The following is a 20,105-nucleotide window of genomic DNA, read 5'->3' on the forward strand; positions in this document are numbered from 1 at the left end:
ATGGCCAATCACTAACCCAGTGACCCTGGGCAGTCACTCCGTCTCCTGGAGTCTCAGTTTCTTATCTGTACAATGGGGGTAAAGGCTGCTTCCCACTCGGGGTCAGCCTGAGGATAAACGATGGTATTGACGGTGAGAAGTGGGCGGCAGTCAGTGGTCAATATACGCTGGGCTTGGGGCTTTTTTAGGGGGTGACCCTGGGTGGAGGTCTCAGATGCTCAGGGGAGCAGGTCATCCCAGTTTGCTGTCCTGAGCAGCCACCACTGCCTGAGTGGACCCTTAAGCCCTCTGCAGTCGGGTCCCAGTGTCCCTGGGGGCACAGGCCCCTCCAGGCAGCCTGGTAGGCAGGGCCCAGCAGGCAGTCGGGGTCACCTGGTTTGCCAACCCTGGTTCCAGTCTCTGGCTCCCTCCCCCCTCCTGCACTCCCTGGACCCAAGCCAGAGTAGAGGGGGGAGGAGGAAGCAGAGATGGGGCCCTGGGGCCCTGGGGCCCTGGGACAGGAGATGGGGCCAGGAGCCTGGATGGGCCGCCTGGGTCCCTGGAGGCCTCGGGAACATTGGTGGGAAAAGGAATCTGGGTCTGATTCAGAGGCAAACAGATTGTTCTTTTGATTAAAGCCACAGCGGCTGAGGCCAGAGGAGGGCTGGACCCAGCACCATCTGGGGGAGGCCAGGCGGGGTCGAGCTCTCCCCCGGGGCCAAAGCTACAGTCACCCTGGCCAGGTTGGCTCTGGGGCTGCTGCTGAGGAGCTCCCGCTCATGGGGGTCATGAGGGGGGCACCTGGGTACGCTGTCTCGTTCCCCCACCCCTCCTTCTCCTCCTCCCAGCCCCTCTCAATCCCTCACCCACTTGTGAGCCTCTCAACCACTCCACAATAACGATATGATAACAGTAGCCCCCAAGGCAGAGGCTTCCCGGGTGCAGGCGCCTGACCTACAGGCCTCTCCATCGAATCGCCTGGCCTGCCCTGTGGGGCTGGACTGGTCATTCCTGCTTCACAATTGAGGAAACCGAGGCCCAGAGAGGCATCAGGCCACATGAGGGGCAAGTGGCAGAGCTGGATTCAAACCCAGAGCAGCCGGCGGCCCCGGGGAACACACGCTGCCCTGTGGCTCCCGCCCCTGCACCTGCCGCCCACAGGGGTGTGGGAGTGGAGGCTTGCAGAGCACGGTGTGGCCCAGGGGACTCAGACTCCAGGCTGCCTGAGCCCTTGATCAGGCCCATTCCCCAGCCTGCAGGAGCTTCCCCAGGAGGAAGGAGGGGGCTGCTGACGGCCAGGGATGGGAAGGACCTTAAGGAGGAAGGTGCGATCCAGGGGTTTTCCCTAGAACCCCCTTTTCAAGTGCTTTGTGACCCAGAAGCTTATTTAAAACAGGTAAAAATGGAGCTGCCCTCCCTCACCTTCATGATATCCCCTGAGCCGCCTCACTGCACCCGCAGATGGGACAATGAGGCCCCAAAGGGTTGATCTGGGGCCTCGTCCAAAGTCACACGGACTCCATCTAGGGCCCAGGCTCCACACATCTGCTTGGGGCTAGGACTGTCTGGGAAGGGGGAAGGTCGAAGGGATATGTGGGGGTCCAGCTGCCACCACTTACCTGCCGTCTGGCACGCCTGGCCGCCTGTTCTACCTCTGTCGCTGCTCCTCGGTGGAGAGGAGCCTTTCTGGGGAAGGCGGTCCCACACCAGCCCGGAGGCGGGGGGGGGGGGGGGGGGGGGGGGGAGGGGACAGGTGTCAGTGTCACCTTGGCTGGTGCCAAGCTTCCTGTAAGGGAAACCCAGGAAGTGTCCTGGGTGGGAACACACGCCCTTTGTCTGCCAGCTCAGAGAGCCCCTGATCCCTCCCCCTGTCCTGCTAGCCTTGGACCCAGCTCTCTTCCAAGCAGTTGAGCAAGGCGGCTTAATCTTTTAGTAGGGCTGTGGCAGCTGAGACTCCGGGTGGCAGGGAAGGGGTGGGAGAGAGGTTTGGGGGACAGAACCAGGGCAGTGCGGATGTTTGCTGCCGCCCGGTCTGAGGGGAGCATGCACCTACTGCCCCCAGAAGAGGGCTTTGATCCAGCAAACATTGGTTGGGCATCTACTATGTGCTAAAAGGAGTCGTGGAGCCCAAGGCAATCAAATCAGACACAACCCATCCTTGTCCCCACGGAACTTCCGGAGAGGTGGGAGAGATCAACATGTAACACAAACTACTCTAATAGTTACCATGATCTCACGGTGACCATAACATAATGGTGATGTGTGCCATGAAGGAATGAATAAGGGGCTGACACAGAGTAAGGGGGGCAGGTGAGAGTAGGGAAGGCCTCTCTGGGGGGCGGGTGTCACTTAAGATGAGATGAGGAGGAGCCAGCCATGAGAAGAACAGGGGAGGACATTCCAGGGCTAGGGAGGCAGTAAGGAATATACGGGCTTTGAGGTCAGATTTCGGCTTAACTCCCAGCATTCTGGTGCTGGCTATGACCTTGGACAAGCTCTTTCCCTCTCTGAGGCTCTGTTTCCTCACCTATAACATAAGGGAGGGGCACCTGGCTGGCTCAGTGGGTGGAGCATGCAGCTCTTGATCTCGGGGTCATGGGTTCGAACCCCACATTGGGTGTAGAGATTACTTAAAAATAAATTATTTCAAGAAACAAACAAAAAAATAGGGGAGATGGATCAGATACCCTCCCCTGGGGACATGAATGCTTCCCTTTGTAGAACTGTTAGGGACAGAGGTGCTGAAAGGGGCCCCCAGGACCTGGCTCATGGTCAGTGCCCACCAATGGTAGTTCTGGCTATTGTCCCGTCACCCTCGCCTGGTCTCCAGAGCCCTCTGTTCACACAGTCCATAGGCTGTGCAACTAGACCCGGGAATAGGAACAAGTTTCCCGGAGCCACACAGCCCCCACTGGCAGAGACCTTGAGGAAGGGAAGCATCTGCCTGCTCAGTGGCCTTTCCCCTTGACCGGCTCCGTGTGGGCCAGACCAGAGCAGAACCATCAGCCCCAGCCTTTGGGGGGTGGGGTGCCCAGACTTACAGCTGCATGAAGTTGTACATTCGGGGCGGGGGGAGGTGCAGGGGGTCCACTTCTTGGCAAAGAGCCTCAGAAACCTCCCTGGGCCTCCCCGTCCTGACTCTGCCCCTGCTCCTTCTTCCATCCTCTGCTCTGCCTGCTGGGAGTCGGATCAGCTCAACACTTATTCCCTGAGCACCTACTCTGTGTCCAGCCAGGCAGGAGGGGGGGGCAGTTCCGAGAAGCGGGAGCCCGCCTCCCACCGCAGCAGGGCAGGTGGCGGGCCAAGCACAGATAGGAGTCAAAGCAGGATCTGTGAGTGAGTCCAGCCCTGCCACTGGTCAGTCGCTTGCCTTGGGCAAATCGGTTTCCTCTTGTCACCACCCCTTCCCTGCTTCACCGTGAGGATTTGATGGATGCATGTGGATAAATATGCCTGGTGCTTCGCAGGTGTTCAGAGATGAGCTCCTTTCCTCTCTCCCTGGCAGGGAGAGGACAGGGGTCTGGGGAGATCACCGCGAGATGAACAAAGTGCTGGAGGTAAGGCAGAGACTTGGTTCCACTGGAGAATCCGAGGGACGTCATGGCTCCTGTCAGCTGGCATCACTTCCCTGGATTCTGGTCACAGCCTCCAGTTTCTGTTTGAGGAACCCCACCCCCACTGTCAGTGCCTGGCTGGAACTATTTAAAAAGAGGCAGAATTTTTCCAGTCTTGCCAGAATGCAAGCTTGGCACCACTTTTTTACGAGCACTTGGACCAACACAGAAGGCATGGGAACAAAGAGGATAAAGAAGGAGAGATAGCTGATCTCATCACTTAGGCTGCTGGATTCAGCCATGCCTGAAGTCTTCCCTCTGGACCTCTGGAGCCAATGCATTCTCTTTTTTCTTGCCTTGTCTTCAACAGGTTAAAATTGTGTTTCTGTTGCTGAAAGCAGAGTCATGGTGAAGACTGGTGAGACCCCATGGGTCTGGATCACCTCCTCCTCCTGTCAAACTCCGCATCCCTGTCACCACTTTTGAGAAGTCTGTCCTGATTCCTCCAGGCAGGCTTAGGAGTCATGTCCATCCCCTGGATACATCCCAAGGCTGCTGGGTTGCACCACTATGTTTTCCCCATGAGCCTGGGAGCAGGGCTCTGTCTCATTCCTTTCTGGGTCTCCAGCACCCAGCATGATGCTTGGTGCATAGTAGGGACTCAGTAATTCCTACAAAATGCGCAAGTTGGAGATGGAGGTCTTAAGTAGCTGCGTAGGCAAATCACGTAGAAATAGTGAGGGGTAGTGAGCTGTAAGGGGCTTGGGCTTTGGAGTCAGACCTCCTTGAATTTGGATCTTGGCTCTCCCACTTATTAGCTCTGTGACCTTGAGCAAGTCATGTGATCTCTCTGTACCTTGGGTTTTCTCCTGAGGAGAAAGAGAAACAGTCAACTCCTCCCAGGTTGCTCGGAAGGCTGGGGGCAGGTAATGCAAATTATGGTCCCTTGGCGGGCTGGTGGGGACTGGAGCCCACAGTCAGCCGCTGGCTACATGCCCTACCATCTGTTCAGTGCACTCAACAAATGGGGAAACTGAGCACAGACAATAACTTGCTCAAGGTCATGAGGTTAGTAAATGAGCTTCATTCAAACAGGTGGCCTGGCTCCAGGCAACTCTACTGAACGGGCCAAGTGTGTAGGGAAATGTTTAAAAACTCAGGGGGAGCAGACTGGGCCACATTATAGCCACATAAATTCCCCTCCTCTCAGGCCCCAAGTCTGTGTCCACTTGGGCCACACAGGGCCCAGCCTCCCAGACCTGGCTATGACAACATCGTCTGGGTCTTAATCCCCTCCTGCTCTGGGGGCCTGAACTGACACTGTCTAAGCTGGTTGGTTCCCATGGTTTGCCAAATCAGCACGGGCTCCAGAGTGAGAGGTGGGCCATGGAGGGGGCTTGAGGCTCCTTGACCCCAGTCTTGAAGGTCAGAGCTCCTTCTCGGACAGAGAGGGGGAAATCCTGGTGTCAGTCAGGTCCCTGAGGTCCCTGAGACTTCCCCAAGCCCTCGGCCACTGGCCAAGGCTGAGCCCCTGTTCAAACACCTCACTGATCCCATCCCCCAGCTTGAGCCCCCATCCCCACCAGGAGCCCCCACCCTTGGCTTCATCTACTCAGCAACTCCAGTCCCTGAGACCCCTCCTTACCCCCAGCTGGCCTCCCTACTTCTCTCTTAGCCAAGGTGGGTTTATAGTGACTGTGTAGGCCTCTTACTTGTAGGGGCCCCTGTGAGGGTTGCTGGGAGTTACAGAGTGTTCTGGGAGGGGAGGCAGCCAGATCGCACTCAGGAAGCATTTTCCATTAAGTGCTCCTGGCACGCTGCCCAGGGAGATGTCAGAAGAAGGAACCCAAGTCTCTAGGCCTCCAGCAATTTGTTATGCTTTTCTTTATCGTTCTATCACTATTCATTTAATACAGATTTTGTATTCTTTTTCCTAAGGGGGGACCCTTAAAATTGGACTGGCCCTGCTCTTACTCCTTCACAACACATCTCCACTGATGGCCAGACCATCTTGCTAAAGCAGCGTGTGATCTTCAAGGGCCCCCACAAAGCCCCTCAGGGGCTCCTGCTGCTTTTGGGGCGGGGGGAACGCCAAGCCCTCCTGTGATCCTGGGTGATCTGGCCACAGCCAGCCTCTGTGACAGTGTCTCCCACTGCTGGGACTCTCGCCCCCTCTGTTCAGCCACATAGACCTTTCTTTAGCCCCTCAGGCGGCTCAGCGCCTGGGCTTCCCCACCACTCCCTTGGTCTGGGAACTCCCCCTGAATGTTCAGGATTCCAGGTCAACAGCTCTTTGTCAGTGAGGCCTCCCTGAGCCCCAGACCTCATCAAACCTTGTAACATCTGGCCTTCCCGTCAATGCTGACCACACCCGTGTGAGATGGCCCTGCTCTGCCCCAGATGCCTCCCACCTCATTCACCAGGTTTTCAGGCCAAAAAGCTAAGAGCCCTGGATTCTTCTCATTCTTTAATACCCACATCTAATTGATCAGGAAGCCCTATGAGCTCTTCACAATACATCCATATCCATCCAGCCATGTCCATCCATCCAATCCAATCCATCCACTTCTGGCTACCTCTATGGCTACCATCTTGGTCCAAGCCCTGGGTTATTCCCAGGGTTATTATCATCTCATGTGGGTAATTCCAAATGCTCCTAAACTGGTTTTCTGTTTCTGCACTATTCTACAAACAGCAAGGAGAGGAATCCTTTAAAAATGTAAGTCACATTATGTCACTCACTCCCTTGTACAAACTCTCTGCTGGCTACCCGTCACAACCCTCATCGTGGCCCTGAGTGAGCTGGTCCCTGCCCACCTCTGCGACTTCATTCCTGCCACTCCATCCTCTCTGATGCTCCAGCCACACTAAATTTCCTGCTGTTTCTACAATACTCTCAGCTTGTTGCCACCTCAGGGCCATGGCCCGGGCTCTTCTCTCAGCCAGGGATGTTCTTCCCTCAGAATCTGCTTGGCTTGCTCCCTCAGTCCATTCAAAGAAGCCCTCCGTGGAAGGCAGCTTCAAAGATGGCCCCCAAGGTTCCACACCTTCTGCCCTGCCCTTGTGTAATCCCTCCTCTCAAGGGTGGGCAAGACTCAGGGACTTGCTTCTAATCCATGGAATACAGCAAAAACAATGGGTGTTGCTTTTCACATCGGGCTACAAAAGGACTGTGACTTCTGTCCTGCTGTCTGCTTTCTCTCTCCCTCCCTGGCTTGCTCTGAGGGAAGCCAGCTTCCGTGTTGAGAGCTGTCTTTGGAGAGGCCTATGTGGCAGGGAACTAAGGACACCCTCAGCCAACAGCCAGAGAGGAACTGAGACTCTCGGTCCAGTAGCCCACAAGAAACTGAACCCTGCCAACAACCATATGAGTGAGCTTGGAAGTGGATCCTACCCCAGTCAAGCCTTAAGATGACACCAGAGCCTTGGCCAACAACTTGACTTGGTCTGTGAGGAGAACCTGAGCCAGAGGACCCTTCCAGGCTGTGGGACCCAATCCACAGAAAGACAGTAGGGGCACCTGGGTGGCTCCGTCGGTTAAGCGTCTGACTCTTCAGCTCAGGTCATGATCTCAGGGTCGTGAGATGGAGCACCACGTTGGGCTGGGTATGGAGCCTGCTTGAGAGTCTCTCTCCCCCTCTCCTCACTCCCCCCCAACCCCCCACCCCCGCTCAAGCACATGCACTCTCTCTCAAAAAAAAAAAAAAAAAAAGAGGGAGACAATAAATATCTGTTGTTTTAAGCTGCTAAGTTTTGGGGCCACTTGTTATGTGACGGTGATTAACAAATACCCTCTCAGCCTGCTCGCCCCAACCTCCCGCCACTCTATCCCCTTACCCAGCTTTATATTTCTTTATAGCACAGTTGTTACTTCTGCATCTTTTCTGGCCCAGAGCCTGGCCCCATGCGGATGTTTAGTAATTACTTATGAATGAGCAAACAGGGGAAGGCATGCAAGATGCCCAAAGGGACAATGCCGTAGCTCAGAAGAGCCAGAAGTAGGGGGCTCAGGAGGGAGGAGGCTGGCTCACCCCAATCCTAGCTGTCCTGGAGGTTACCATCCTCTCTTAGCAGAGACTGGGAGTCCTGGTCTCCCACCTCTTCAGAAGGATGCTGGTCCGGGCCCAGGATTCGGGCCTCTTATGGTCTCTGTAGGAGAATGAGTCCCAGCTGCATACCCCATTCCAGACCGTACCTTCTGGATTTCCTCTGCTCTCCGGACTTCAGGCCTGTTTTTCTTTGTTTGGTATGGAGATTTGCTAAATGCCTCACTTAGAGTGATCTAATTTTTATGCCCTTGTCAGACTTTTCACAAAAATAATTTAATAGATAAGAAAAGAATCCTATTCCAACCCATGTGACCCAATTTTTGTTTGGAAATGGTCCCCATGTCCATAAAAAGGAAAGGAGCGCCAAATCCAATCCCCTCCCAGCCCTATCCCCACTGGATCCCAGGCTGTTGGGAGCCAGGAGGCCAGGGAACCTTCCAGCAAAAACATCGGGCCCAAGTCGGAACCTGGTGCCTGGGTCTGGCAAGGGCTGGCCGTGTGCCCAGCTAACTGAGCCATTTCCTCCCAGACTGGGGCAAGTTTCCTGCCCAGAGGGAACTGAACACACTCCCAGGCGGAGGGGGGGCTGGGTCCTGGATTGGGAGAAGGGGCAACCACAGGCATTTCCCCCACCTCAGCTACTTTGGAGCTGAGAGGCCCTCCTGGGGGTAGAGCGCAGAGAGCAAGGGATCAGAGATTGGGCTTGAGCTGTCAGTGGGTGGCCATTTCTGAAGGAGCTGAAACCACCCTGTCCAGCCTTGGGGCCAGCCTGCCCCCGTGTCCCAGGTGTGCCCTGGGGTGGGGAACAGAGAAGCCTACACCAGACTCTGTCTGCTTCCAGAAGTAGCCTTTGGGTGAGCATGGTGGCCTTTGCTGAGAAGCAGCGCTCGCCAGAACCTGGAATCCTCCAAGAACCTTCTCGCCTCACCGCCTTCCTGGTGCGTCCTCGGTCACTCCCAGACAACCTGACCCTCGTAGCCCTCTGGACACCCCCTAGCTAGGAGTCTTCTTTGCCCTGTGGGGCCCCTCCTCGGAAAGGGCCCTCAATCCCTGTGGGCCCGGTGCCCAGGCCAGGAAAACGTGGCTGTGATGGAACCTCAGGCTACTCTGCTCGCAAGGTGGCTGGAACCACATTCCAGAACCTTCCAGGAATGGACCTACCCTATTTTTTTATATGCACCTCTGTTGCTTTCCGTGGCCCCAGCTCTTCAACAAGAAGAAGGTAGCAGGAAGCACGCAAAGCACTTGAGCTTTGGGGGTCAGGCCACCCGGGCTCCAATCCTGGCTTTGCCACTAACTAGCTCTGTGACCTTGAGCAAATTATATAACCTCTCTGGGCTTCTCTGGGCTTTCTGAATCTGTTAAAAAGGGATAACAGTACCCGTCTCTTGGGGCTGATGTCAGAATGAAAAGAGATCATAAAAGTGCTTGGCACGTGGTAAGCATCCCACACATGGCCATTTTTCTTCTGACTGGCTCAGAGAGTGACAGCGACCCACCCAATGGCACACGGCAAGTAAGGAGAGGAGCTGGTACCCGACCTTTTCCCAGATACTCTGTGGCCTCCCTGGGCTGGGCCCTGCAGGGGAGATAGGGCTGAACGAGGATGAGAGAGCAAGGACCCTCATGGTCTTCGACAGCCTAGGATGGGGCGGGACACGGACACCGTCCACCCACAACTGCAAGTGGGTGCTAGACCATGAGTCCATGCCACCGAATCCCTGTCGCTTCCTCAGCCACCTCAATATTGAACTCCTAAACCCCAGGGGACCCAGTCCGCATGTATCCCCGGAACCTGCCCCAGCCAGAAGGGCTGTGTGGCCTCAGAAAAGCCTCTTTCCCTCTCTGTGTGTTCATGATTCTAAGCACGGGTTGAGAAAAATCATCTTTATTGTTGTTCATGGAGGAGGAGAGGGAGGCCAGTAAAGGGGGGCCATTCTGAGGATGCACTTCTCCCCCATTCCCCAACCCCCCTGGGGAAGGAGGGTCTGAGGGGGCTGTATGCATTGTCCATCCTGAGAAAAACAGGGCTTCACCCACTGGCCTCCTGGTGCCCCCCTTCTGAGGTCCCTAGCCCCAAGCCTTCACCTCCCTGCAGGAGCCCCCAGCGCCCACCTTGAGCTCCAGGTGGGGCTGGCCCCTCTGCTGCGGGGCAGTGTCCTGGAGTCAAGGCCTCCAGATGAGCCTGGGTGGGCCTAAGACGGACTTCAAGTCCTTGCTAAGGCAGGTCAGGAGGGGGCTGTGTCCTGGGGCTGGGCAGCTGCTGAGGGCTGGCGCTGGGACTGCCTTGGAGCTGACCCCGAAGGCCTCTGGGATGGAAAATCCTGCGGGAAGGTGGGGAGGCAGAGATGGAGGACACCACTCAGTGCCCCCATCCTCTGGTGGGGGACTTCAGGCCTCCGATTACCCAGGCCCTTCCTCCCACTCGGGACCTCTGCGGGGTCAAAGGTTAACACCAGGAGGAAGAGGGGATTTCAGCTCCTTCTGCCCCCACCCCAAGAGAGGTCACCCCAGCTCTTCGTAAACTTGGGGCGTGTTGAGGCTCCTTGCACCGTCTGGGGCAGGGTCAGTGTCCGGGGGACGCTCGGGGTGGGGTGCCCACCTGTATCTGGCAAAGGTCCAGCAGAGTGCGGCTGCCTACCAGGCACCAGAGCTCGCCCAGCAGGGACAGGAGGACTCCCAGGAGGTCCAGCCAGCAGCCCACGGTCAGCAGCAGCACGAAGAGGCCGCCCATGCGCACCAGCAACGTCTGGACGTGGCTCTGCAGGCCGGGGTGTTGCCGCTGTTCCTCTGGGGGGGGAGGGGTGCTTGTCACCGCGTGCCGCCACACCTGGGGCCCCAGGCCACTCTCCCCTGCTGGCACCCGCGGTGGCTTCTCAGCTGCCTGCCAGCCTGGCTGATGAGGGCTCCCCATCAGGCCCCCATGACGCTGGCCAGCCTCATCCCCTCCCCATTCCCTCGGGGTGACAGCCACACTCAGCTTCTTCCAGTTCGCCGACGCCGTGCCTCCTCTCACCTCTGGGCTTTGGCGTGTGTGGTTTCCCCTGCCAGGACCTCCTTGCCCCCACCCCCCACCTCTCCCAGGGGGCTCCTACTTATCCTTCAAAACCCAATCCAAGCTCCCGCCGCACGCCACACCCTTCCCTGAGCTGTTCCCTGTGGCTTCTGTCACTAGACTGGGCGCCCTGGGATGGCGGGGAGGGGGGTGTCTGGCCGTGGCTGGCCTCCCCAGGGCCTAGCGTGAGGATGCTGTGCCCGGGTCGGACAGCGGCCCGTGAGTGCCCAGGTCCCCCGCGGTGGCCCTCACCCTGCATGTAGATGACCAGCAGGGCGTAGCAGATGACGAGCGGCATCCAGAAGCGCACGGCGTCCGAGGTGGTGGGGAAGTCCCGGTTGACGAGGGCCACGGCCGCCAGGTTGCCCACAGCGAAGGCCACGGCCAGGGCGCGGGCCAGCAGCCGCGGCAGGTGCGGAGCGCCAGCCAGCAGGCCCAGGCAGACCCCGCAGCGCTGCAGGCCGCGGTGCGGCTCGTAGAGCTGGCAGGCGTGGCGGCAGAGGCGCCGGGCGCCCGCGCTGAGCAGGGCGGCCAGCCAGAGGCCCAGCAGCAGGCTCAGGGTGCGGCGAGGGGCGCCCTCCTGCAGGAAGCTCAGGCCGCACGTCAGCCCGCAGCCCAGTGAGTACTGGCTCAGCAAGTACAGCCGCAGCCTCTCCCCCTCGGAGCCCTGCGCAGGGGGTGGGGGGAGGAGGGAGCAGAAGAGGGGCCGCGGTGGGGGGCGCTGCCTCTCCCACGGGGGCGGGGGACGGGCCAGGCGGCTGTGAAGGCACACAGACCGCTCTGTAGGAGGCTGGGGCCAGAAGGAACCCTGGGAATCGTCCCCAAAGAAGGAACACTGCCTTCGGGTCAAGCCCTGCCTGGGACCACTTCTCCCTGCCTGGTCTCCAACACGATTGTTACTCGCTGAAGGTTGGTGGCCCGGAGCCTTGAAGACCTGGGTTCAAAGCCTGACTCTACTTCTTGCTGGTTGACCTGGGACAAGCCGCTCACCCTCTCTGAGGCTTAGTCCCCCCATCACAGCAGAGCTTTACCCCCTGTGATTGTGAGGATGCGCGAGATGACGCACCCAAAGTATCTGGCAGGGCGCCTGGCACGTGGGGAGCTCCACAGCCTGGAGCTGCCACCGCCCGTGGCCTGGGGCTTCGGGCCACTGCGGGACTGTGCTCCCAACCCCCAGGGGCAATCTGCACTCTCCAGTCTCAGTCTTACAGAAAGGGGGTGGTGAGGAGACAGGCTGCTCCGGCTGGGCCCAGCTTCCTGTGTTCTAGGGGAGAACTAGGGCCCAGGGCTGGGTCGTGACTCACCTCCTCCGGAAGCCTTACCTTGCCCAGGGAGAGCAGTGTGGAGACAGCCCGGAGGGAGAACTCAAGCACCACCAGGGCGGCCACCCGGGCCCCCAGGACGGTCAGGATCAGGGCCAGCCCGGCCAGGTGCACCATCTCCAGCGAGGCCCACTGGGCCTGCAGCCGCTCCTTCTCCAGCCGCCGCTCGGGGTTGCTGTCGGGCAGAGCGGGCATGGGCAGGGGCAGAACCACCAGCCTCGGCCCAGGCAGCGGACCCCGTGCCCCCAGAAATGCACCCTGGGGACGGGGTTCTCTTCCTTCCAGCCCTCCCCCATGAGGCCAGAGTCAGCTCAGGGCGCAGGGCCCAGGGAGGGGCCCCGAGTGGGCTGGGTTGGCAGACACTCACTTGGCACAGTTCACAAAGAAGTAGACCTTCAGGAGGCTGTTCAGGACCGAGACTCCACTGGCCCCGATGAGGCCTGAGGGGCAGGAGGGAGGGCAAGCGAGCTTGGCAGGGTGACAGGTGGTGGGAGACCCACGTGGGGGGTCCACCCTGCGGGGGGCCCAGAGCTGCCCGAGGGGCGGGGCTGCGCGGGATGAGGAGGCGGTGCTCACCTTGAAGGACAGAGTCGAGGAGGCCGGAGCCCCACTGGAGGGAGGGGAGGCTGGGGAGCCAGGAGGGGAGGGATGGCAGGAAGAACATGGCTGCCAGGAGCAGCCCCAGCCTCCGGCCAGGTCTGCACCAGAGAGACCGACGTCATGGGGCAAAGGTGTCAGTGGAGGGAGGGGAGGGGCGGGGAGGGGTCAGAAGCTCGGGGGTGGGGGGATGGGGGAAGGGAGGGGTCAGAAGTCCGGGAAGGGAGGGGTCAGAAGTGGGGTTGGGGGAGGAGGGGAGGACAGGGGAGGGCCCGGGAGGGGAGGCAGGGGCCTTACACCTTCAGGGCCGCAGGGTTATGGGCCCAGGGAGCCAAGCGGCTGCTCAGGGCCTCCACATCTGGGCAGCATGACACGGGGGGCATCTCCAGCACTGGTCTCTGGCCTCTGTCCGCGCTCAAGTTGGGGGCCCACTTTTTCAGCCTCCGCTAGGGCTTGCCCCACAGGGCCTTCCCGAAGCCCCAGGCGTTGCTGTTGCTCCCACCCCCAGCCTTGCATCTGGGCTCTGCCCCCTCAGCCCCAGTTCTGGAAGGCGGGGTCTGTGTCCCCACAGCTTGAGGCTCAGCGTCCTCAGCCTGAGGTCTGGAGGGAGGGCATCTATCCCCCCACAGCCTGAGGCTGAGATCGGGGTCTGGGTCCTCTCCCTCAGCCACGGGGCAGCCTTCCTTGAGGGCCCTCCCCGTGTCCACTAGGTGGCAGGCCTCAGTCGGGATGGAGGCGGTGGGGTGCGACTGGCCTGCCCCAAAACTTTTGGATCCTCCTTTCCCAACTGAGGAGAGCGAGCCAAGGGTGGGGGTTCACGGGTGGCGGAGACTGAGGCTGCCAGCAGAAGGGAGTCGTGGAAGTAAACAAAATAGAAAACTTTATTGGTTTGGAGTGTGCAGTAGGGGTACTGTGCCCTTGGAACGGCAGACGTGGGGTGTGGCGGTTCAGGCTGCTTGACCTGGGCCAGTTCTGTCCCTTCCAGGTACTCAGTGTCCATGTCTGAAGCACAAAGGTCAGCGCGGGCCTTAGGAACATACTCGCTGGGGGAGTGTGGCTGCAGCTTGCGGAAAGGGCCCGGGATGAGGACACCTGCCTCCGCGACTCACCTTAAGCAAGTCACTTCCCTGCCCCGGGCCTCAGCCTCCTCATCTGAAGAATGGGCACCGCAAGAGCTCCCTTTCAGAATGGTCATGAGGCTTTGTGCAAACGCCCCCAGTACTGGGCATCTAGGAGGCCCTCAGTAAAAGCTCTCAGCTGATGTTATAGGCTGAACTAGGCCCCCCCCCACATTCATATATTGAAGTTCTAACCCCCAGTCTGTCTGTGACTGTCCTTGAAGATGAGGTCTCTACAGAGGTAACTAAGTTAAAATGAGGACATTAGGGTGGGTGCTAATCCAACATGACTAGTGTCCCTATTAGAAGAGATTCGGACACAGGCACAGAAGGAAGACCATGTGAGGACCCAGGGCCGCCAAGCACAGAGGCCTCAGAGAAACCAACCCTACTGACACCTTGATCTTGGACTTCCAGCCTCCAGACTGTGAGACAAGATCTGTCGTTTGAACCCCTGGTCTGAGGTGCTTTTTACGGCAGCCTGAGCTCACGAACACAGGTGTGACACGACGGCCTCCTGGTGCATCCTGGGGCCTCCCCATGACTAGTGACACTCAGGGGCCCTCCAGCCCCCGGGTCCTGGCTCCTGCCAGGGGCACCAGTCTGCACTGGGCAGAGCTAAGATCCAGTCCTGGTTCCGTCCCTTCAGAGCTGTGTGGCTTTGGTCAAAGCACTTCACCTTGCTGAGCCTCAGCTTCCTCTTGGTAAGAGAGGATTTCACTGTCTCGTCCTGTTTGAGGACTAAGCAAGCTGATGCATGTGAGTGACCCGGCTCGTGGTGACGGTCATGCCCCGGAGCGGTTATTGTAATCACGGGTAAGGCTCTGGGATGAGGTAACCCAGGCAGAGAGGGAAGAGAACTTGCCGGAGAACAGAGTGCCTGGTGATCCAGGGCAGAGGCTCAGGCCCTGAGTGGGCCAGGGGTCTCGGTTGACCAGAGCTGTCCACACTCTCCTCGGACGTGTGGCAGGGTCTGGGCCTGTGGCCTGCTCTGAGACGGCCATTGCCAGCCGGAGCGGGCCGTCGCTTCCCGCCAGGTCCCGGGCTGTGTCAGGATCCGGGATGACGGATGCTGCCTAGGTGCCCTGGCGCTGGCCCCGTGCGGCCAGTTTCCGGAGCTCATCCCAGAAGAGCATGCTGAGGATGGTGTGGGGGCCCAGGCGCAGGTAGGCCGGGCCCAGACCCTTGTAGAGTGCCAGGGGGCCCTCCTGCCGCCAGATCTTCACCAGGCAGTCGGCAAGTCCACCATACAGCTGGCCCTGGGGACAGACACGGGGCGGAGGTCACGGTGGGGGTCATGGAGCCCTGGCTGCCACAAGCCGGTGTGTCTGTGTGGGGGCTTCTGCAGCACGTCAGCAGACTCTCCCCAAGCTGGCAACTTACAGAAAGGTGGCTCTTTAGGCTGTGACATTTACGAAGAGACCTCTTCCTCCAGGCAGCCACAGCCCATGCCCCGGGGGCCGAGCTTTGGCTAGTGGCACACGAGTGGATTTCGCCCCGAGCTCAGCCTTTGGAGGGCACCTTTGTGTTGAGCACAACCCGCGCCAGGGTACGGGGTGGCCCGTGTGTGTCTGCCGGGCCGTGGGTCCAGCCTGGATTCCTGGCCCGGCTCCTGCACTTAGCAGCTGGGTGACCTCAGGCACGTCACTAGATCTCCCTGACCTTCCATTTCCTCATCAGGAAAATGAAGGTGGTTGTGAGGCTAGAACAAAATCCAGGTGTGAACATGCTTAGCCCATGCCCGGGACATGGGTGCTCAGCAAACAAGCCGAACCAATGTGTCTGCGTGTGTGTCACACGTCTGCATGTCTCCGGCTCTGTGTGTGTGTGCGTGCTGGGGCGTGCTCTCCAGCTCCCCACATCCCCCCCCGCACCCTCCCCTGCTCACTCTGCCAGTTCCGTCCACGGGCTGATTGTAGAGCCGTGTGCTGACCACGTCGAAGGGGGTCATGACAGCAGCCACGGCGACGCTGCTGATCATGCCTCCAGCCAAGGCTACCAGCCAGCTGTCTTCCGGGAGCCACTGTGGGGACGGGACAGACTCTGACCCCTGCAGGTGCCCACCTTCCCCTCCCGGCACTTGGGGGCTGGAAGAGCTGGAGGTAAGGGGACAGACCAGGCCCCTCCAGCCATCGCCCCGGCCCAGCTCCTTCACAGCGTCAGGGCTCGCTGCCGGCCCCCACCCCTGCTGGGCACAGGGGCAGAGCCGGGGTCCTCAGCTTTCCTCGGGGGCCCTGTCCGTCCCCTCCCCCTGGGCTTCCCTAGGTGGGGGTCCGGCTGGAGATGTCGGGGTGTGATGAGGGCCCGCACAGGGAGGAAGGAGGCAGATGGCCCTGACTTTGTCGTGTCCGTGGGCAGACACAGGTGTCCCTGGCTCACCTGCTGCTCCCGCACCCAGGCCTTGGCAGAGGCAAAGGTGGCCAGCTGGGCCGCGGAGCCGACCATGACTCTGGGCACGGCCCCACCCACGCCCCGCCACAGCCCTGCCAGGCCCTGCTGCCGCCAGACGGTCTCCAAGGCACCCAGAACACTCTGTGGGGGAGAAGAAAGGCACCGGGTCACTGGGCAGCCCCTGCCAGCCCACCCGGCCCAGGGGGCTCTGGGGAGTGACAGTTCCTACCTGGTGATGGTGCTGGTGCCCCACGGCCATCGCGGCCACCGTCTGGGCCTGCAGCTGCGTTTTGACCTGTGAGAGCAGATGTGACAGAGGGACTGGGCGAGCTGTACCCCGACGTCCAGACCTCCAGGAGCCCACACCCCCAGCTTAGGGGGCGTGGGGAATAGGGTTGGGGGGGCTCTGAAGTCGGCCTGGGTCTGCATTTGACCTCCCGGCCTCTCTGCTCCCGCTGGACAAGCTGTTCTGACTATGCGGGATCATGACTATTCGGCATCCAGCCTAGGACGTGGGGGCCTCGCTTATTCTTAACTTGCTCGGCCACACAGGAAGACGGGCCACCACGCTGGGTTTGAGCCAGCACCGGTCCTGCCACCCTCTGCCCCCCCCGCCCTCCGGCCCAGGTCCAGTGGAGCAGGGACCCCAGGAGAAGGAGCATCGGGGCAAGACTCCGGTGCTTTGGCCCAGGGGCGGATTCCAATCCCCTCGCAGGGATGTTCCCGGAGCGACCCCACCCAGCCTGCCCCACCCCACCTGGTACCAGAGTCAGCCTGGAAGGCTCCAGAGCCCCCGAGGGAGCTGGGTCATGGGTCACGGGGTGGTGGAGGATGGAGACAAGGCACTCACCAAGTAAGCAGGGCTCCCCACAAAGGCTCCCAGTGCCCCAGCCACGGCGCCCGCGACCACGGTGCCACCAGGCTGCTGGGTGAGGCCAGCCTGGCCCGCCAGGCTGTAGCAGTAGAAGCGGACGCCATTCATCAGGCCCTGGTAAAGGAGGCCGGCGGCCAGCCCCTTCTGCAGGCCACACAGCCCGTCTGCACGGACCACAGCTGCCACGGAGGCCAAAAAGCCCCTGTAGGGCCGTGGGTAGGTGCCGCGGGCCTGCAGCTCCCCCTGCAGCTGCAGCCTCGTCTTCACCACCTCTAGGGGGTTGGTGAAGACGCAGGCCAGGCAACAGGCCGAGGCGCCCAGCACCAGGTCCACAGCTGGGGCAACCGTCTCCATGGCCTCTGTTCCTGAGGCCGGCTGTGCCTGGGTCAGGGACATGGGCACAGGCCCTGGGGTGGTGGCACTTAGGCTGTCCGCACCCCTGCACGGCCACAGGGCTGGGGACCAAGGGGGCCTGGGGCCATGCCTGGAGGGCAGAGGTCCCAGTCGGGTAGGCCGGGTGGCTCCTGGTCTATCTCGGGAGTCCACCTGCTCTGCTCAGCCACCCGGGCTGGCGGAGCCTGGGACACGCCCCCGCTGGCTCTGACCAATCCCAGCTGTCGCTGTTGTCCGCACCTCCCGGCAGGGGTGTGCTTGGACCCTGGGATCTGGGGAAAAGGTCACCTGGGGCAGGAGGGAGATTGGGGGCGGGGAGAAGCTGCCAATCAGCTGAGACACCTCCTCCTGCTTTTCTGGTCTTCCTGCCCTCCCTCTGGCCCTGGGGCAAAGGGCTGGTGGCCCTGGCCCCACCTCTGGTCTAGCCAGTCCTGCGGCAGCTCAGAGCCCCGGGCACAGGGGCAACCGCCCGGGGAGGCTCCTGAAACCTCCTGAAACCGCGTGCCCAGGCAATGCAGCAGCTGTCCACAACCACCCTGCGCCGTCCTTGTGCTCCCCTTTCCCGGCCTCGGTCTTCCAGTCTGGCTCCCACGGTCTATGGTCCCACTGTGAGGGAGAGCAGAGGGGGCGAAGGGCTTCTCGAGCCCTGTGGAACTGATTTTGAATCCCAGGCTCTGCCATCTATCATGTGTGACCCTGGGCAATCACTTCCTCTCTCGTAGCTTCAGTCTGTTTGTAAAATGGGAATATCAGTACCTACCTCAGAGGATTTTTGGAGGACTAGAGATGTGTGAAGAACATGCCTGGCACAGGGCTTCACCCAGTAAAAGATGGTCCACATTCCCCACCCCCACCCGCCCCCACTTCTGGCTCCTTTCACCCCGTCCCTGCCTCCCAGGACTTCAGGGCCCTTGAGCCATGTGTCTCAAGGAGTGGCCTGTGGCTTTGGTCACTCACCCCATGTGGACTTGCCCCCCCGTCCTGCCCCCCTTCTGGTGGGAGCCCCTTCTGGGCTGTAGGTTTCCAGAGGAGAGGCCCTGGCATGGAAATGGCCCTTTGTCAGAAGGGACCTCACACGCCTGGGAGCCAGCACCACCCTGCCCACCTTGGCCTCTGTCCCCAGGGCAGCCCTCTCCTGCCACGGACAGCCCGCATCACCCAAGTCCTAGTCAGAACCAGAGGCAGAGCCACCCTGCCTGGAACCCACCTCGATAGCCTCCATGCCCACCCTTCCCAGCACGCACCCCTGTCCTCCCAGGTGTGAGGGCCTGGAGGTGGCAGTGCGGGGTGCTTGAGCGCCTCAGGGCACCTTCCCCTTCCCCACCTGGGCCTGGTAAGCCTGGCAGCACCCTCTGGCCAGGCCCCAGGGTAGCAGCTCAACAAGAAGTCTGGGGACAGCTTGGACTCTCCTGAGTTTATCCCAAATGGCTGGCCCTTGCCCCCAGAGCTGGGGAGGCTGGCCGTGGACTGCCTTGCCCTGGCCGTGCAGACAGGCCCTGGGACTAGAGGGGTGGCTTCCCCTCCCCTGGCCACTGCAGGAAATAGGAGGGAGAGCAAAGGTCAGGCCAAGAAACCCTCAGGGCCTGAGCTCCAGAGAGCAGCACGGGGGCAGTGGCTGACCGGGCATCCAGTGTCAGCACTGCGCAGCTGATGGAAGAAAATCAGGGAATGAATGGCTGAGGGGCTTTAGAGGGGGGCTGGGATCCCCCACCTCCAGCCTGGTCACAAAGGGCCCGTGACAAGTCTTGGCAATATAACATGTCTATTTTATTTAAAAAAAAAACAAAACCCAGACCATCTGACCTCTTCCCCCAGAGGGCCCAACTCCAGCCAAGCAGGGGATGGTCAGGAGGCACACTCCGGGACGCCAGTCTGGGGGGCTCTGCTCCTCTCCAAGCCCTCCTCCCTCCCCTTTGCTCCCGGCAGAAGGAGATGGCCTGCCTCCCGGGTCCTCCTGGGTCCGCTGGGCACTGCGGTTTGGGGAGAGGCAGGGGCCGGGGACATGCAGGACCTCCGAGCAGCCAGGGAGGGGCCGCCCAGCCTCCCCCCCGGCACCCCCCTCCCGCCCCGGCCCAGTCCCCAGCGGTGGGCCTTCGCAAGGCAGACAGCAGTGTGCCTGGGGATGGAGTTGGTGAGGAGGGAGCATGCACGGAGGCCTGAGCGTCCAGGTTCCCTGCACGGCCAGCTGAGTGGTCAAAAGTGAACGAGGACGGCCGGGCCTCGGTCCGGAGCCCTGACCCAGGAGAGGAAGAGGGGACTCCTGCCCTCTCAGTCCTGCTCCCCTCAGAGTTGGTATGACTCTCATCGCTACCCTGAAGAGAGGCATGTGCATCTGCATGTGCCGTGCGTACGCAGAGCCCATAGGGCTCAGACCCTCTGCCCCAGCGCCCTCCGGTCACCACTGGCCGGGCGGGATGCCCGAGAGCGTGGAGCACCCGTTCTGGATCCCTGGGAGGGGAGAGACCCTGTCTCGAGCCCCGACCCGGTGCTTCTGTCCCCCAGGGCGGGAGTGGGCTGTGAACACGGTTGGAAGCCTGGCCCGGAGCGAGGACAGCGGGTGCTGCTCGGCAGGCCTCTCTCGGCCCCCGGGGTGCTGGCCGGCTCTGCCTCAGCACCAGGGGTCCCGGGAGGCTCTGCCCCGGCAGAGGCTGTCGCTCCGCTGCCAGGCACTGTGGATGAGGCTCAGGGCATCCTCGAACTTCTTGTGGGAGGCTTCCTGGATGGCCTTGTAGGGGAGGTCCACCTGTGTGGGGGTACGGAGGGAATCTGTGAG

At 60.7% G+C, this 20,105-nt stretch overlaps 3 protein-coding genes across 4 annotated transcripts in view; all 3 read right to left on the bottom strand.

Moving 5' to 3' along the window:
* Positions 1-9,460: 9,460 nt before the first annotated feature.
* TMEM82 (transmembrane protein 82) lies at positions 9,461-13,163 on the bottom strand. The gene is made up of 7 exons (XM_036067054.2): positions 12,854-13,163; positions 12,536-12,657; positions 12,327-12,399; positions 11,960-12,134; positions 10,890-11,304; positions 10,185-10,372; positions 9,461-9,906 (listed from the first exon to the last, which is right to left on the bottom strand). Exons 1-7 carry the CDS (start codon positions 12,937-12,939, stop codon positions 9,811-9,813), a joined length of 1,155 nt encoding a protein of 384 aa, XP_035922947.1. The 5' UTR covers positions 12,940-13,163; the 3' UTR covers positions 9,461-9,810.
* Positions 13,164-13,419: 256 nt separating this feature from the next.
* SLC25A34 (solute carrier family 25 member 34) lies at positions 13,420-18,156 on the bottom strand. Its single transcript, XM_036067058.2, has 5 exons — positions 16,916-18,156; positions 16,295-16,360; positions 16,054-16,206; positions 15,563-15,697; positions 13,420-14,933 (listed from the first exon to the last, which is right to left on the bottom strand). The coding sequence occupies exons 1-5, from the start codon at positions 17,333-17,335 to the stop codon at positions 14,751-14,753; spliced, it is 957 nt and encodes a 318-aa protein (XP_035922951.1). The 5' UTR covers positions 17,336-18,156; the 3' UTR covers positions 13,420-14,750.
* A 921-nt stretch (positions 18,157-19,077) lies between these two features.
* The window catches only part of PLEKHM2 (pleckstrin homology and RUN domain containing M2), a 38,600-nt gene continuing 37,572 nt past the window's right edge, over positions 19,078-20,105 (bottom strand). For both annotated transcript variants that reach the window (XM_078073764.1, XM_036067052.2), the window contains one exon: positions 19,078-20,075. In XM_078073764.1, coding sequence (XP_077929890.1) covers positions 19,941-20,075 — 135 coding nt within the window. In that variant the 3' untranslated portion in view covers positions 19,078-19,940. The remainder of the gene's footprint in view (positions 20,076-20,105) is intronic.

The sequence above is a fragment of the Halichoerus grypus genome, chromosome 5, assembly GCF_964656455.1.
Source record: "Halichoerus grypus chromosome 5, mHalGry1.hap1.1, whole genome shotgun sequence".
NCBI classification, from domain to species: Eukaryota; Metazoa; Chordata; class Mammalia; order Carnivora; family Phocidae; genus Halichoerus; species Halichoerus grypus.

Excerpts from the sequence above, each read along its gene's own strand:
- TMEM82 (XM_036067054.2), bottom strand. The coding sequence starts at position 12,939 with ATGCCCCCCGTGTCATGCTGCCCAGATGTGGAGGCCCTGAGCAGCCGC. Across the intron at positions 11,305-11,959 it reads CACTGCTCTCCCTGGGCAAG|GGCTCCGAGGGGGAGAGGCT; the intron begins GTAAGGCTTCCG and ends CCCCCTGCGCAG. Across the intron at positions 9,907-10,184 it reads TGGACCTTTGCCAGATACAG|GATTTTCCATCCCAGAGGCC; the intron begins GTGGGCACCCCA and ends ACCTTCCCGCAG.
- SLC25A34 (XM_036067058.2), bottom strand. The coding sequence starts at position 17,335 with ATGTCCCTGACCCAGGCACAGCCGGCCTCAGGAACAGAGGCCATGGAG. Across the intron at positions 16,207-16,294 it reads GGCACCAGCACCATCACCAG|AGTGTTCTGGGTGCCTTGGA; the intron begins GTAGGAACTGTC and ends TCTCCCCCACAG. Across the intron at positions 15,698-16,053 it reads CCTGGGTGCGGGAGCAGCAG|TGGCTCCCGGAAGACAGCTG; the intron begins GTGAGCCAGGGA and ends CCGTCCCCACAG.